This window comes from Salvia miltiorrhiza, chromosome 3 (genome assembly GCF_028751815.1).
Source record: "Salvia miltiorrhiza cultivar Shanhuang (shh) chromosome 3, IMPLAD_Smil_shh, whole genome shotgun sequence".
NCBI classification, from domain to species: domain Eukaryota; kingdom Viridiplantae; phylum Streptophyta; class Magnoliopsida; order Lamiales; family Lamiaceae; genus Salvia; species Salvia miltiorrhiza.
In genome coordinates this window covers 61,782,776-61,801,361 of record NC_080389.1, presented here as the reverse complement: position 1 = coordinate 61,801,361, position 18,586 = coordinate 61,782,776, and the positions used below count along the sequence as shown (strand labels likewise).

At 42.3% G+C, this 18,586-nt stretch overlaps 2 protein-coding genes across 2 annotated transcripts in view; both read right to left on the bottom strand.

Moving 5' to 3' along the window:
- The window catches only part of LOC131015234 (probable glycosyltransferase At3g07620), a 1,181,237-nt gene that overhangs the window by 908,107 nt on the left and 254,544 nt on the right, over positions 1-18,586 (bottom strand). The window lies entirely within an intron of this gene.
- Positions 13,080-16,880, bottom strand: LOC131019105 (receptor kinase-like protein Xa21). Its single transcript, XM_057947787.1, has 2 exons — positions 15,959-16,880; positions 13,080-15,579 (listed from the first exon to the last, which is right to left on the bottom strand). The coding sequence occupies exons 1-2, from the start codon at positions 16,878-16,880 to the stop codon at positions 13,154-13,156; spliced, it is 3,348 nt and encodes a 1,115-aa protein (XP_057803770.1). The 3' UTR covers positions 13,080-13,153.

Sequence of the window (18,586 nt, the reverse complement as noted above, 5' to 3'; positions counted from 1 at the left end):
GAAATCCACAAAGCCAGCGGGCGTGGAGACCTCGCGAGCGCTGCAGGCCCCGAGAGCACTGGGTTCACGCGAGCGCTTGAGGTCCAGCGCTTGCTGAAGCCCAGCGACCGCTAGGGTCCAGCGGCCATCGTTGTAGCTCCTCCATCAGCGGCCGCTAGGTGCCAGCCGGCGCTGGCTTCTTCAGCCGCGTCCGCTGGTACCCAGCAAGCGCTGGAAACTCTCAAGATTTGAATTCTCGTGGTCCAAGCTCGGATTTGTTCATGTGTATTTTCTGAATGAAATCCATGGAAATCAGTCAAATGTTAAAATCCGTAGATTTTTAAATACACCAAGATTTTCATAGAATTTTAAAAGTCTTGAACGAATACATCCAGATTTTAAAAGTGTGCAGAAATCTATTAAAGTCTTGAACTAATATACTCCCCTAACTATTCAGCAACAGAAAAATTAAAATTCATGCTACACCTCAGTTATTCTCAACAGCAAACTCACTCACTCAAAATCAATCAGATCTACAGCAAGGCCTCATTCAATGCAGCTCCAAAACTCATAACAAACGAATTCAAAACAATGAAGGGAACTTACCATTTTCGTCGTTTTCACGCCTCGAAAATCCTGTTTCTCTGCACCATCTATCTCCTCCTGCACGCCTCCGCCTCTCATCAAACGGTGAGGTCTGCCGATCATCATGCCCCCAACGCCACGGATGATCCTCTAGCAGTCGAGCCTGGGCTCTAGAAATTTGATCTTGTTTTCGACACAGTTGGTAAGACAAGTCATCGCTAGAAATGGATTGTGAAGGCGTTGAAGGAAGGTGGGAGTGCCGTCGTCCGAACCACCCGGGTTTAGATTTGTGGTAACTTCAACAGGAGAGACACCGGCACTGAAGAAGCAATAATCAATAGAGAGCAAAAATATTTTAAGCATGAACCATCAACTTTAACTTTTCATAAAACCGAGCTTATTAGCTTAAACATATATTTCATAAATAAAGCCTCACCTGATTTGGAGACAATCCAAACAATTTAATAGGGCTTGATCGGGAACCTAAATATCTTCTTCTATAGGACCTACAAGATAAGTTCTCAACTTAATTAAGTTGTAGTCCTAAAATCAGCCTTAGCCTTTATAACTTGTCATCACTTTCTAACTAGATTCGCAACACTCGGATTTTCAAATTAAAATTTGAAATTGATTTTCTTTGCTAAGGGTTCCAAATAAAACTTGAGCATAAAATCAACTTAAAAAATATTTTTCTTCCATAAATTGGTAAGACTTTAGTATATAAATTAAAACATATAATCAAACAATATATGCATATAATAACACTTGGACAGAAATAATTAATGAGAAATTTAATTAATTAAATCAGAATCCAAATTAACCAGTCATTGGTTCAATTAATAAATTAAATGGCCAAACCCAACGAATAAAGATGTTAAAACAAATCGGCCCAATCTTAAAAGAAATGAAGCCCATTTAGTAAATAAGAGCCCAAACAAAATTAAATAGATAGGGGCCCAACATAAAAGTCAAATTTTGAAAATTCTTAAAAGAGAAAAAAAACTTAAAGATGTTATGTGCAATATGGGAGTCAGAGGGTTTTAGGACAGTAACTTAGGTTGATTTGAAAATTAGGACAATAACTTTCAGATTTGTAAAAATATGACACTAATTAATAAGTGCTACACCCGCATGACACATTTCTTAGCCAATTATCGAATTTTCGGACTTTCCCGCATGGATCAAGCACATGACATCCTATTTGGAGCCGTAAAAATGACGTGCTTGCCACATAATCAACCCATTCGTACGGATTGTTATGTGCTTGATCCGTGCAAAAAAGTCCCAAAATTCAATAATTGGTCCATAAATGGCATGCGGGTGCAACGCTTATTAATTAGTGTCCTATTTTTACAAATCCGAAAATTATTGTCCTAGTTTCCAAATCAACCTAAATTATTGTCCTAAAAAATCCTCAGACTCTGCAATATGGTGTGCTCTTGTATATACTCAAGAGATCAGAATTTTCTCGTGAAGAATATAGAATGTAGTGATGAAAGTTTGTTGTATAAATATGCGTAATAATACATGTAATGGGCTTAAAAGAATTTAGCCAAAATACTTTTAAAAGTAGCAATCAATTAGGTCCAGCCCAAATTTCAAAAACAAATGGACTTGAAGATCCATCATTTAAAACTCACGTGATATTCGTATGAAAACTTTAAATCACACTCATATAATATTATTGAAATTATGCTAAGTACAAAGTTTGGTTATTTGCTTTAAAACTTTAACAAATCATTTAGTGGAATTAAAACAATTTTTCTCCGGATTACCAATCAACTTAATTAATGACTCCTCTAAAAATCTTGTTGAGGCAAAATCAGGGTATTACAAGTATAAAATAATTTTTTGAAAAATATAAAATAATTTTGTTTCTAACACTTAATAAATCTAGGGACGTCTCTCAAGGATCCACTACTTCTATTCGGGTTCGGGAATTATTATTATTATTATTATTATTATTATTATTATTATTATTATTATTATTATTATTATTATTATTATTTCGTTAGATTATACTCCCTCTGTCCACGAAAAATAGTTTTATTTGGGGTTTCACACGGATTTTAAAAAAATTGTTAAAATAGGTGTAAGTGGAATAAAAGTAAATTTATAGGGGTAGTGCTATTGTCACTTTTGAAATTCCTTAATCCCAAATTGACTTTCGATGGCAATAATTTCAACTGGCAATAATTTCAACTCTGATTAGATTCTTCAATTAAATTTTTAACAGTTTAATTTTTCATCTTAATTCAAGTTAAATTTCATACTTAATCTTAATTAAAAAAAAATCATTTCTCTTTAATTCTTTTTATGTGCCCAATTTATAATTCAACTCAATAAGAATACGACATGTGTCATAATACTTTTTTTCGGGGTGTGTATAATATTTTATATTTTTGTTAATGATCCACTTTAACCGAAAAGTTTGGTCAAAAGAAATTTATTCATTCAATAAAAATATGATACGTGTTACAATACTTTTTTTTGGGGTGTCTCTTGTAATCTCTTTGTCCAATAAAATTGTACGCTTCTCTCTATATTCGAGCGTCTTACAAGAATGTGCATTTGTCATTTTTAGACACTAATCCACCATCAACTCATTTCTTATCTCTATTCTACAATAAAGTGGATTATTTTCTCCACTTCCAATATACTCACCTAATATATATTAACACAAATACTCGGCAGTTGACCGCATGGGATGCTGTGGGTTTGACCCGCGCCCCAACCTGCACTCGACCCGAAACCTGACCCGTGTCTGCTTTCTGTAATGGACAGAATTCGTGCAACCCGAAATCATGCGGCCCAACGGGTCGGCCCAATGAAGCAAGTCCATACGTAAGTCAATAGTAGTTGGTGTAATGGACAGAATCCGTGCAACCCGAAATCATGCGGCCCAACGGGTCGGCCCAATGAAGCAAGTCCATACGTAAGCCAATAGTAGTTGGATACCTAGGAAAAATAGGAAGATATGAAAGGACGTTTTCGGGGGAATCGGAACCAGAAGGATTTCAGAGAATACTCTAGAAACCCTAGTCGCCACCCTACGGGCCCGTGACCTATATATGCTCCAGCCCATTGACATAAGAGAGGGGGGTCAATCATTCATTCCGACTCTGGACTCACACACGATCTCTCACTCCCGCTATCCCCGCTCTTCCGTTCCGCCTCCACGCTCACAACTTTCCAGGGTTCCGATCGTCCGGCTGGCCCCGCTAGCCCCGACGTCCGTCGCCCCTTGATCCATACCGCTCATTAGCTCTACCTCTGACTACTGGATCAACCGGATCAGTCGGAGAACTCCCTCATTACTATCATTTTTTCTATCTTCTCTCCATCGTTTAATTATTGTCATTACGTTACTTACGTTATTATTCATATCAATTCACTGACTTGAGCGTCGGAGGCCCTTCCATCGACACCCCCACCGGTGCTCTTCGGAGGGCTCTAACGTTGCTTGTGGTTTCAGGTTGCTAGTGCCCATCGATCCAGACGTTACTGACGTCACTTCCGTAATTGTTGGATTCACCCCCTACAATTTGGCGCCCACCGTGGGGCCCTAGCAATCAAGGAATTCCGATAAGCCGTGCCCAAGTCACACCATGAGTACTCCGAATGATGCTCACAACCCGAACAATGCCTCAAACCAATCGGGTTCAACCCAGTCGGAACTACTTGCCCAAGTGGAGGTGAACGCCCGGATCTCCGCCTTGGCTGACCAAATTGCGCAAGAACGGGAGAGTAGGCTCTTGTTGGAAAAGCAAAATGCGGAGCTACTCGCCCGGTTGAATGCATTTAACCAGATCCAGACGCCTCCTCAAATCCAAACACTCCGTGCTAACCGGTTCCGAGTTCCCGTCAACCCCATGGTGGACATAGAGGATGTCCCGCTCACACCCCATGGAACTGAGATCGACCCGGATGACCCTTCATCATCGGTAAGGAACAATAGATCAGAAACTATCCATCCTAATCTGGGCACCCTTCTTGTGAATGCAGGTGAAACGCGTACCCCAGATCAGACGCCCGGAGCAACCGGGACAAACGTCACAGGTACCCTCCCCCAGGCCAACCTGACGACCGGGGGAATGGGTCAAACAACCCTGACGGGCCGGACCGATGTCGCCCATGAAGATGACTTCGTGCGAGACGCCCCAACGGGTCAACCAGATGGGCCAAGGCGAGCAGGCCCAATGGGCCAGAATGGCGGAACTCATGATCAACCACCTCTGGTCGAACAGGGCCGACACGGCATGCTGAGCATCCAACAGAGTATGGACCCCGTCTTGGCCAGAAGATTAGCAGACATGGAGGCCATCATCCAACGAATCCCTGGAGTCCCGGCCCCGATCAAAAAGAGTGCAGAGAGTTGCTACGCTGACTCTCCGTTCGTGGATGAGATAGCCTTGGTGGAAATGCCCAGAAAATTTAGCTTTCCACATATGAAGATGTTCGACGGCGCATCCGATCCAGACGACCATATAGCTCAATACCGCCAAAGAATGTTCACCGTGGCTATCCCTCGTGACATGAGGGAGGCGTGCATGTGTAAGGGGTTCGGTTCTAGCTTAATAGGACCGGCCCTCCAGTGGTATACGAACCTTCCTAATAATTCAATTAGATCTTTTGCTCAACTAACGGATGTTTTTGTTCAACAGTATGCAAGCAGCAGGAAACTAGAGAAAATCTCAGAAGACCTGTACGCTATTGTCCAAAGGCATGGTGAACCTCTTCGGGACTACATCGGACGCTTCAACAAAGAGAAAGTGTCAATCACCAACTGCAGCGAACAAACCGCTGTCACGGCCTTCCGTAAGGGCCTTCTACCAGGGTCAGACTTGTACAAGACACTTACCAAGTATCCGTGCAAGACAATGGAAGACGTGTTGATCCAGGCTTGGGCTCAAATCAAATGGGAAGAGGACCATTGCAACATGCAAAGAGTCTTCCCGCCAGAGAGACCCGAAAGAGACTACAGGGTTGACAGGAGATCCGGTCGTGACAATCGTGACAGACGAAGTGAGCCTTACACGCCATCTCACAGAGAAAACAAAGAGAGAGGAGACTATGATCGAGCACCAAGTACGCGCCCGCATGAAAGAGCAAAACTCCCAGAATACCTCCTATCTATTTCACCCGTGGAGGCGGTAACAGCTCTGATGAACCTTGGCGATAAAGTTAGTTGGCCGGAGAAAATGAGAGCCCCACCTGACCAAAGAGATAGATCAAAATGGTGTGACTTCCATAGTGACCACGGTCACCGCACGGACGAATGCATCGCGCTCAGACTGGAAGTAGCGAACTTGTTGAAAAAAGGGCACCTCACCAATTACTTGACTGACAAAGGCAAGCAGACCCTGCAGCAGGCGTGGGATAGACAAGAGAAACACAGAGACGACAGCCCGCCAGACCCGCCGCATCATGAGAGAACTGTAAACGTGATATCCGGAGGTTCCGAGGTTAGCGGAGTCACTCACTCAGCCGCAAAGAGGCATACCAGACAGGCTAGATCAAGCAAATCCGGGGTTCCGCCTTCAGGAAAAGCGGGAACAACAGACCCTACTCAACTGATCAGCTTTGCAACATCCGAATCAGACAAGCTTTTACACCCTCATCATGATGCTTTAGTTATTTCCATTTATATTGCTAACTGCTTGACAAAGCGTGTACTAATAGACAATGGTAGCTCTGCCAATATTCTGTTTTACAGTCCATACAGGGAGATGGGTTTGGATGAGTCCAAGCTAATCAAGAAGGCTGCCGTACTCGTCGGCTTCAGTGGCGAGAGTACGACCACTGTAGGGGAGATCGATCTTCCCGTCTACGCAGAAGGAGCCAACCTGTCCACTAGGTTTCTCGTGGTAGACGCCCCGTCTGCATACAACGTCATCCTGGGCCGTCCATGGATCCACGGAATGGAAGCAGTACCATCCACCTATCATCAAGTCATACGATTCCCAACCAAATGGGGAGTTAAGGAGATCAAGGGAGAGCAAAAGGACTCCAGGGCGTGCTACCAGACCACTATGAAAGCAAAAAGCCCGCCCTTATAGCAATTACAGCAGGAAGCTCTGTCCCGTTCGAAGATGAATAAAGAATGCACGTCGAATCAATCAATTACACCAGGAGGGATACCTGAGTCGCTCAACCGTGTTCATCAATCGAAGTACATGGGAGTACAGGAACACCCGAATGATACTCTGCAGTGCACTCAAGACATGAATCAACAGGGGAAACACCATTCTCTCTCGCCTATGGGATGGAGGCAGTAATCCCAACGGAAAGCGAAGTACCCACCGCCAGACATGAGCTCACGACAGACGATGGGAATCAAGAGGCCATGTGCCACGAGTTAGATCTCCTTGATGAGAAACGGAGCAAAGCAAGTATCCGACTAGCTTCCTACCAACAAAGCATCGCCAGACATTACAACAAACATATCCGCACCCGCACATTCAAGCCGGGCGACTGGGTATTACGAAAAGTATTCCAGAACACCAAGGAAACAGGTGCGGGTAAATTAGCCCCAAATTGGGAAGGGCCGTTTCTGATCACCAAAGTGGTTGGACACGGAGCATACAAATTGCAAACAACGGACGGACGTGACATCAACAACAGTTGGAACGCCATCCATCTCAAACAGTATCACGTTTGATCTCTACGTTTCTACTTTATTTCATAAGGTCTTCCGAGACCAACTCAATCTACTACACGTTTACTGACCTTTGCATGCAGGTCAGAACTACATTCGGGCTTGATCCCTTAATTGGGTATGTAGGCAGCTCTAAGGAGCGCAGCCCCACCCTCCCCCTCCACACCCGTGGGGAAAAAATTAGTTTGTCTAAGGCGCACGCCCGTCTTACCCCACACATCATGAATTTAGCCTTAAGTTTAAACAACTAAGTCTAAATGGGGGAGACAATTTTCATGACAAAGGCTCACGCCCGTCTCACCCCGAATGTCCTGAATTTAGCCTTAAGTTCAAACAACTAAAGTCTAAATGGGGGGAAAAATTTTCATGTAAAAGGCGCAAGCCCCGTCTCACCCCGAATGTCCTGAATTTAGCCTTAAGTTCAAACAACTAAAGTCTAAATGGGGGGAAAAATTTTCATGTAAAAGACGCAAGCCCGTCTCACCCCGAATGTCCTGAATTTAGCCTTAAGTTTATCAACTAAGTCTAAATGGGGGAAAAAATTTTCATACACAGGGCGCAAGCCCCGTCTCACACCAAACACCCTGAATTTAGCCTTAAGTTCATCAACTAAGTCTAAATGGGGGGAAAAATTTATCACATAAAAGGCGCAAGCCCCGTCTCACCCCGAACACCCTGAATTTAGCCTTAAGTTCATCAACTAAGTCTAAATGGGGGGAAAAATTTTCACATAAAAGGCGCAAGCCCCGTCTCACACCAAACACCCTGAATTTAGCCTTAAGTTCATCAACTAAGTCTAAATGGGGGGAAAAATTTATCACATAAAAGGCGCAAGCCCCGTCTCACCCCGAACACCCTGAATTTAGCCTTAAGTTCATCAACTAAGTCTAAATGGGGGGAAAATTTTTCACATAAAAGGCGCAAGCCCCGTCTCACCCCGAACACCCTGAATTTAGCCTTAAGTTCATCAACTAAGTCTAAATGGGGGGAAAATTTTTCACATACAAGGCGCAAGCCCCGTCTCGCCCCGAACACCCTGAATTTAGCCTTAAGTTTATCAACTAAGTCTAAATGGGGGGAAAAATTTTCACATACAAGGCGCAAGCCCCGTCTCACCCCGCATATCCTGAATTTAGCCTTAAGTTCAACAACTAAGTCTAAATGGGGGGAAAATTTTCGTGTAAAAGGCGCAAGCCCATTTCAACCCGCATATCCTGAATTTAGCCTTAGGTTTAACAACTAAGTCTAAATGGGGGGAAAATGCTCATGCTCAAGGCGCAAGCCCGTCTTACCCCGAATATCGTATATTTAGCCTTAGTTTAACAACTAAGTCTAAATGGGGGGAAAATTTTTCATGTAAAAGGCGCAAGCCCGTCTCAACCTGAATAACGTAAATTCAGCCTTAGTTCATATAACTAAGTCTAAATGGGGAGAAAATTTGAGTCATATAAGACGTAAACCCTACAGCTCCATCTTTTATTTTCCTAGGAAAACGACACACAAACTCAAAACTTGAGATGAAGACTCGTCGTGTCCATCAAAGCAAAGTGCGCCTCTCCCAACTGGAAAATTTTCGCTTATCCTAATAGTCTCGGCAGACACCGAACATCTTGTTTATCCTGCTCGATTGCACGTGAGTCCAAAAAATGTAAAGCCAAAGAGGCGTATCTCCCGTAAGCGGAGCCTTGATCACTTTTATCTTGTAAAGCCAAAGAGGCATATCTCCCGTAAGCGGAGCCTTGATCACTTTTCTCTTGTAAAGCCAAAGAGGCGTATCACCCGTAAGCGGAGCCTTGATCACTTTTATCTTGTAAAGCCAAAGAGGCGTATCACCCGTAAGCGGAGCCTTGATCACTCTTATCTTATAAAGCCAAAGAGGCGTATCTCCCGTAAGCGGAGCCTAGATCACTTTTATCTTGTAAAGCCAAAGAGGCGTATCTCCTGTAAGCGGAGCCTAGATCACTTTTATCTTGTAAAGCCAAAGAGGCGTATCACCCGTAAGCGGAGCCTTGATCACTTTTATCTTGTAAAGCCAAAGAAGCGTATCTCCCGTAAGCGGAGCCTAGATCACTTTTATCTTGTAAAGCCAAAGAGGCGTATCTCCCGTAAGCGGAGCCTAGATCACTTTTATCCCGTATCAGGCGGAAGAAGCGCAAAAGATGTAAATCAAGGAGAGAGAAAGAAGACCCAACAACTTCCACTCTAGTTCACTCTGGAAGAGCCGTCAGTCCCGTAAGACCCATCAACTTCCACTTTACTTCACTCTGAAAGAGCCGTTAGTCCCGTGAGACCCGACAACTCCTACTCTACATAACTCCAGAAGAACCGTAAGCCCCGCACCGTCGAACCAACCAATGACTCTTTTTATAGAAAGGAAATAGCGCGGCCCTGCATACCCGGCATCGGCGGACTTACCAAAGGTCCTTCTTTGCTGAAACTAAACAACATGACCCTGCACCGTCGGGCCCACCGTGTTCTCCCTTTTGTTTTGAAGGGGAACATCAACACCCCACACGCCCTGCACCATCGGGCCCATCGTGTCCTTCCTTTTTTGAAAGGGAATATCCTACACCCTGCACGCCCCGCACCAATAGGCCAACCATGTTCTCCCTTCTTTTGAAAGTGGACATCAACACCCCGCACGCCCCGCATTCTTCCATTGTCTATATGGGGGGATCCCCAGCCGCGCCCTCCTACACCGCGCACGCCATGCACGCCCCGCACGCCCTGCAATCCTCCATCATCCATGTTGGGGAAGCCCCAACTTCACTACCCCACGCCCGGCACGCCCCGCACGCCCGGCGCTCTTCCATCATCCATGTTGGGGAAGCTCCAACTCCACTACCCCACGCCCGGTACGCCCCGCACGCCCGGCGCTCCTCCATCATCCATGTTGGGGAGCTCCAACATCACTACCCCACGCCTGGCACGCCCCGCACGCCCGGCGCTCTTCCATCATCCATGTTGGGGAAGCTCCAACTTCACTACCCCACGCCCGGTACGCCCCGCACGCCCGGCGCTCTTCCATCATCCATGTTGGGGAAGCTCCAACTTCACTACCCCACGCCCGGTACGCCCCGCACGCCCAGCGCTCCTCCATCATCCATGTTGGGGAGCTCCAACATCACCACCCCACGCCCGGCACGCCCCGCGCGCACGGCGCTCTTCCATCATCCATGTTGGGGAAGCTCCAACTTCACTACCCCACGCCCGGTACGCCCCGCACGCCCGGCGCTCCTCCATCATCCATGTTGGGGAGCTCCAACATCACCTTCCCACGCCGCACGTGCCCTACGATCCAGCTAAACTAGGCAACACGCCCTCCTCTTCTCCGGTAAGCCCCTCTCGAAAATTATGCCAAGGATATACGGATCACACGAAAAACTTTAAAACTCCATAGTTATAATATAACTAAGGAGTGGGGGACAAACTGTAATGGACAGAATTCGTGCAACCCGAAATCATGCGGCCCAACGGGTCGGCCCAATGAAGCAAGTCCATACGTAAGTCAATAGTAGTTGGTGTAATGGACAGAATCCGTGCAACCCGAAATCATGCGGCCCAACGGGTCGGCCCAATGAAGCAAGTCCATACGTAAGCCAATAGTAGTTGGATACCTAGGAAAAATAGGAAGATATGAAAGGACGTTTCCGGGGGAATCGGAACCAGAAGGATTTCAGAGAATACTCTAGAAACCCTAGTCGCCACCCTACGGGCCCGTGACCTATATATGCTCCAGCCCATTGACATAAGAGAGGGGGGTCAATCATTCATTCCGACTCTGGACTCACACACGATCTCTCACTCCCGCTATCCCCGCTCTTCCGTTCCGCCTCCACGCTCACAACTTTCCAGGGTTCCGATCGTCCGGCTGGCCCCGCTAGCCCCGACGTCCGTCGCCCCTTGATCCATACCGCTCATTAGCTCTACCTCTGACTACTGGATCAACCGGATCAGTCGGAGAACTCCCTCATTACTATCATTTTTTCTATCTTCTCTCCATCGTTTAATTATTGTCATTACGTTACTTACGTTATTATTCATATCAATTCACTGACTTGAGCGTCGGAGGCCCTTCCATCGACACCCCCACCGGTGCTCTTCGGAGGGCTCTAACGTTGCTTGTGGTTTCAGGTTGCTAGTGCCCATCGATCCAGACGTTACTGACGTCACTTCCGTAATTGTTGGATTCACCCCCTACACTTTCCATCTTAAATCCTAATTTCGAAGCCGCATTACATTTGTTTATAATAATTGTTTTTATTAAATTTTGATTTTATAAAAGAGAGAAAGAAAAAACCTAAAAAACCCTTGAAAGCACAGAAAAAGTAGATTAAGGGCCGAGCCTCATTAAAACCTTGTTAAGGAAAATCCGGTGAGAAAAGCCTTAACAAGGAAAAAGAGTACTCGTCTAGAAAGTGAATACACCAACAGGAAAAAGAAAACGTAACAACGAAGGGAGGAAGATCTTCGGGAGCTTCGACCTAACCATTGCCCCCAAGAAATTTCGGGCACCTTCACGCCGTAACCACACATCAAGCACAAATAAATGAAAACAAGAAAACCACAGCCCAAACAAACCAAAATGATAAACAATCCAAAGCGAAGAAGAAATCCAAAACCAGAAAATTGCAAAGCAAAAAACAACACACTGCTGCCAGCATCCTAGAATCACCGGCAGCAAACCATCTCAACGCCGATGCATCCTAGTATAAAATAATTTTTTGCAAAATATAAAATATTTTTGTTTCTAACACTTAATAATTTAAGAGCTCATATTGTGAATTCTTTTATAATGGTAATAAAAGTTATGTATAATAGATATAAATAACGATATTTTTTTTGTTATGTATGAGCGCATCATACTGTTATGTGTTTACTTTCGATAACGATACTTTCTCAAGGTTTGTCTAGAAAGGTAATAATTAGGGATGCAATGGAATTGTGTGTAACTATATAAGTAGGATCTTATTAAATTTCATATTAGAGTATATATACGAGTTCGATACATTAAAAGAATTCAAGTTTAATTTAATTTTCAATTTATAAGATTGTTTAGTAGGCACATGTTCGATAGTTAGAACTTTTCTTAAATTTGGGAAACTAACAAATTGACTTATTTCAGTGCACAAATTCAACTTATTTATAAACCATAAACCCTTTGAGAGGCCTTGGTTTGGCCTCTTTGTTAAAAGAAAATTTGGTGGAAATTGTCCTATGCAAATAAATATAGTATAAATTTATGTCGATTTATAGTATTCAGCCACGATGTTGAGTATGGAATAGCCATTAACGGTCTCCATTTAAGGGCCCAAATTCATGATTTTGTATATATTTGTCTATATATTGTCATATCTCACCTATCTTAAGACCTTCTGTCTCAGCTAACCATAAGAATCAGAATTGCAAAAAATAAAAAAATAAAAAAACATTCAATAATATAGGGAGTTTGCAAAACAAAAACAAGAAAAATTTGCGAACAATCGAAAACTCCAAATGGATACTAAAAATTAAACCATGTTTATTCAGCTAGGCAAGAACAGCGATGAAAAAATATACAGAAATATGCGCTTCAGCAACAAGAGGACATAAAAACAAGAAGATAATATTAAGATCGTGTATGCGCTTCCGGGCAGCTTGATCTAGTTCGGCTGCGAACGAAATACTCCAAACAAGAAGATAATATTAAGATAAAAACAAGAAGATAATTTTTAGAACTCTTTTGAGAGTGATTGTTTTAGTTGGTGAGAATGGTGAGGCAGAGGCGTTGTTCAGAAAGATTTTGCCTTTTAAGTAGTTGTGACAAAGAAGATTATATGTAAACTCAAGAACATAAAATATGCATGAAAGAGGGATAGAAAAACATTGAGTATCAATAAAATGGTAATAGAACAATATTATCTTAGAACTTTGAAATAGCTTACTTGAATCTCATTGGGAAAATCGATGTTTGATTTTCTGCAACTCTGCATGTGCTTGTTTCATGTTGATTCTATCCCGAGGAGAGTCGGCAGAGCATTTCAAAGCTAATTCGAGTATGGAGGATACACACTTCATATTCTTGTCAATCATTTCTTCCTCCAAATTCATGACTAAGTTGGCATCTATCACTTCATCTAAAAGTGAGAGTTCTACCCATGTCTTTAAGCTCATATCTCCGCAAAACATATCATCACTTGGCCTTTTTCTTGTAAAAGTTTCAATCAACATCACCCCGTAGCTATACACATCACACCTTGTTGAAACTAACCCTTCCAAGCCATACTCTGGAACAAAAAAAAAAAAAAACATGATGTATGTAGTAAGGAAGACACAATTAATTGATTGAAAGTGAAGTGCAATCAATATATTTAGAGAAACTTCACCTGGAGCGATGTAACCCAATGTTGCTAGCGTGTTGGTTAACACAAAGCTATCTCCATCGCATAACAACTTTGCTATCCCAAAGTCGCTTACATGGGCAACCATGTCTTCATCTAACAGCACATTACTAGGCTTCAAGTCGCTGTGGACAATGGGCATTGAATAACCGTGGTGAAGATACTCCAGAGCAGATGCAACATCAATCATTATATTCAATCTTTCCATCATATTCAAGCAATAGTTGTGGGAATATAACCATTTTTCAAGGTTTCCCTTTGGCATATATTCAAGTACTAATGCCTTGAACTCTTCATTGGAGCAACTGCTTATGATGCTTGTTAGGTTCCTGTGTCGAATGCTACGTAGTATCTCACATTCGACATCAAATATTCTTGAAATACCTTCTAGCTGCATATTAAACACCTTGACAACGATATCCTTCCCATTGTTAAGAATTCCTTTATAAACAGAGCAAGAACTTCCAGTGCCAAGTAAATTGCTTTCATCGAATTTTTTCGTTGCTTGCAACAGTTCATAATAAGAGATTCTTTCCGGCACAATGAATATCGACTCATCAACTTCTCTAGTCGTCTTATCTTTCCTTTTGTTTCTGACAATTATAAAGGTCAAAGAAACAACTGAGATGAAAGCCACAACCCCAAAAACAATAAATGAAACTCGCTCCACTTTATTTCTCTTTGATCTGTGGTTAGAAATTGAAGAGCAAATTTGGACATGGAAATTGGGGATTCCACACAATGCCTCATTACCCTTAAAAGAATCCGTAGAGAAGTTTCTAAAAGAACCTCCATTAGGAATTTCTCCACTTAAACTATTGAAAGAGACATTAAAGTAGTCGAGGTGTTGAAGTGCTTCTAAAGACTTTGGAATTGAACCAGAGAGGTTGTTGTACGACAAGTCGAGATCTGCCAAACTGATCATACTTCCCATAGACACAGGAATAGAACCTTCTAGTCTATTATTTGCCAAAGACAGATTAACCAAATTCTGCAACTTCCCAATAGTGCTAGGAATTGACCCTGACAACTTATTCATTGCTACATTTATATAGATCGCTGCTCCTAAGTTACTCATCTCTAGAGGTAGTGACCCATTCAATGAATTTGAGGACAAGTCTAATTCGATCAAATCTTTTAGGCCCCATAAGCTTGATGGTATGCTTGAATTCAAAATGTTGGAGTCTAGATAAATATTTCTTAAAGAAGAGACATTTCCCAGACATTTAGGAATTGGTCCTGAAAATTGATTATGGCTCATATCTAAAGTATTGAGGCTGAATAGATCACATATAGCATGTGGTATTGAGCCTTCCAACATGTTATCAGACAGATCTAATCCTTGAAGTTCATGCAAATGGCTTATAGTTAGTGGAATATTACCATATAACTCATTTGCTCGCAAAGCCAGTACCATCAAATTGCTTAAATTGCCTATTTCAACAGGAATGCTGCCACTGAATTTGCAGTTGGTGGCATAGAATTTTGAAAGCGAGGAAGATAAGTTCCCGACATAAGCTGGAATGACACCGTACAGAGGATTATCATCAATTGACAAATATGTTAGAGACTTGCAATTTGTCAATGAAGTAATGAAGGAAGAAGATGGTGCCTGGGTAAGATTGTTGCTGAACAGGTTAAGACGTTGGAGAAGTCTTAGGTTGCCGAGATGATTAGGTATATAACCACTTAATTTGTTTTCAGCAAGTGTGAGAATTGTGAGTTGAGAACAGTTAGAGATGGAGTTGGGTATTGCTCCGGTGATAGAATTTCCGCCAAGATAAAGTTCTTCGAGAGAGGGAGAGGAATGGCATAAAAGGGTTGGAAGAACCCCTGACAGAGCATTGCCGAGAAGTGAAAGACCCCGAAGAGTTGAAATGTTAAAGAGCTCATGTGGAATCGAACCACTCAAGGTGTTAAATGATAATGCTAATGTCTCCAACCTATAAAGTTGGCCAAATTCAGTGGGAATAAGCCCTGCAAAAGATGAGATTTCAAAACTGTAGCTAAAAACACATATTGTAGCTAAACAGATAATTTACAATAAAATTACTGTGTTGTACCTGTGAAATGGTTTTCATGGAGCTGTAAATTTGTTAGCATGGTAATATTCCCGACATCCCTTGAAAGGTTCCCCGTGAATTTGTTACGCCATATATATATGTTTTGCAGAGAAGACATATTCATGAAAATATTGAAATCAATTGAGCCCGCAATCTCATTCTTTTCAGCACCAAAAGTAACCAGACTCTGAAGATGGCCAATCTCATGTGGTAGTATTCCTGGCAAAAAAAGTGTCATGAAACTAATAAAATCTCATTTACACAAATTTATGTGATAAGAACTTGAACCATACCATTCAAATTGTTAGAACCCAAAGCTAACAACTGAAGAGATGTTAAGTAGCCGATTTCTGAAGGTATTTCCCCACTAAAAGAGTTTCCAGAGAGGCCCAACACCTCAAGCCGTGAACATTGGGATAGATTTGTGGGAATCGCGCCACTCAACTGATTGAAAGAAAGATAAATCCCAATAAGGGATGGAAGATTACTGCAAATGTCTATTGGAAGACTTCCACTCAGTTCATTGTATGTGAAGGCTATAGTTACAAGGGTCGATATGTTGAATATGGCTGATGGTATAGCACCGTAGAGATGATTAGATTGAATAGACAGAGTTTGTAGACTTTGAAGTCTCCCAAACTCTTTTGGAATTTCTCCACTTAGAGAATTGGAAGTTAAGTCAAGAAATTGTAGGTTTGTGAGGTTTGAGAGCGATTTTGGGATGGAACCTATGAAGCTGTTGTTGCTTAAAGACAAGTGCTCTAATTTTGGTAACTGACCCAACATCGGAGGGATGTCTCCGGTGAAGTTGTTGAGTCGGAAAGATATGAACTTCAAACGGCGAAGGAGAGACATTTGGTGTGGCAAATCTCCATAGAAAAGGTTGTTGGAGAGGTCGAGGGAGACGAGGAAGGAGAGGTGTCCGAGCTGCGGTGGAATGGTGGCGGAGAGAGCCATGTTGGAGAGATTCAACACAGCTACTCTGTGGTGGCGCAAGCTGCAAGTGACACCAATCCAGCTGCAGACGGAGCTCGAGTTGGTCCAATTAGTTGGGAGTAAAAGAGAAGGGTCGGAGGTGATGTGTTGTTTGAGTGAAAGAAGGGCAGTTTGATCAGTTGCAAGGCTCAGAGGTTGTTTGGCTTCAGAAGAAAGCATTGGGAAGGTTATGGTAATTAGAAATGCATACTGCAAAATGCAAGAAAGGTTTTTCTCCATGGCTGCAAATTGTGATTGTATTATGATGATTAAGTCGCTAATAACTGCATCCAATAATCATAATAATATATATACACAAATATAACGTACAAGACTTGCTTGACTTGAGAGTGTTGATGGGTGTGGGTTTTGAGTCAAGTCGTCGGTAGAAGTTATTTCCATACAAATTAATGTTGGCCCCAATCACTTAAAGAGACTGAGACAAAAACGAAGACTTGAGGTTGCGGAGTACAAATGTCGGCCCCAGTCACTTAAAGAGACTGAGACACAGACGGAGACGGAGACGAAGGTTAAGAGTTGAGACAAAGACGGAGACGCAGACGAAGACTTAAAAATTGTGTCGTACAGCATCAACTGAGAGGCAGTTGCCTCCTAGTGAGACTTACTTGAAGTTGATTCACTTAATTTGAACCAGCAATTAATTTGATAGTTATTAATTTGTGAAGCAAGTGCTTGAAAACAGTTAAAATCTTGATGCTACGACATATGTAGGACCTCAAGAGGCTAGCAGATTAACTTTTTTTCGTGTCGGCCCATTTCATTAAATCTACTAAGTGCTGAAGCTGGGAAAATTGTCAATATTGCCAGCTAAAAGCCTAAAATTGTCAATATTGTCAGCTAAAAGCCTAAAATTAGTCAATACATCGCCTCGTTGCTTATTCAAGATAAGAACAGGTCATCAACATTTAGTTTTCATTTGACTCTTTCATTTTCTTAACTAGTACGCCCGCCCGTGTACGGCCGTCTCTGAGGGCGATCGCCCAGTGCCCATAATTTTTAGGGGCCTAAAAAATTGTATATCCTCTTATGTATACTATTATTATTAGGAGTCCAATTTTATTTTTATTTTTATTTTTATTTATTTATTTATTATTTTTTTTTTAATGTATACTACTAGCATAAAAAAAAAAAAAAAAAATTGAAGGCAGCCCATGTTCTTTTAATTGACAAATAAGGCCCAGCTCAATTAAAAAAAAAAACATAGGCTGGTTTTAATAAATTCGAGCCCAACTAAATAAATAAAAATCACAGCCCATTATAAATAAAATGAGAAGAGGCCAAATCTTAAAATAAATTGGTCCAAGAGGCCCACCCTAATTCCCCTTCATCTCCTCTCTTGAAACACACACGCGACACCGTTTCAAAGAAAAACACACACATGACTAGGGCTGTAAACAAACTAAGTAGCTCGTGAACTATTCGGAGCTCGATCGGATCGAAAAAAACTCGTTCAAGTTCGTTTAGAAAAGCTCGATAAATAAACAAATCAAACTTGAGCTTGATAGTATTTGGCTCGTTAGCTCGAGAACATGTTCGTCAAGTGATTCAGCTTGAAAGATATAAACTATTAATAGATACAATTTATATTTATGCACTAAAATTAATAATAATTGTATTAAATCTCTAACTAATTTTGTTTGTTATAAGAAAATGAATAAAAATATAAATTTAGAAAATTCGTATAGACTCGTGAGACTCAAAGTATTCGGTAAGTAAAGTTCGGGATTCGATTCGATACTAAACAAACCAAACTTGAACACACCACTATTCGGTTCGACTCGGTTCGATTACACCCCTACACATGACACATGCGCACACCCACACCAGCGCACGCCTCGCCGTCGGCCCTTGACTCCCTTCTCCCTCGCAAACACACGCACCCAAACCAGCCACCGCCGCCGCAATAACAGCAGCAATAACACTAC

Bases quoted from the DNA above. Each gene is read 5' to 3' on its own strand.
- LOC131019105 (XM_057947787.1), bottom strand. From the start codon at position 16,880: ATGGAGAAAAACCTTTCTTGCATTTTGCAGTATGCATTTCTAATTACC. The intron at 15,580-15,958 runs GTATGGTTCAAG...CATCTTTTGCAG, and splicing joins GGGTTCTAACAATTTGAATG to GGCTTATTCCCACTGAATTT.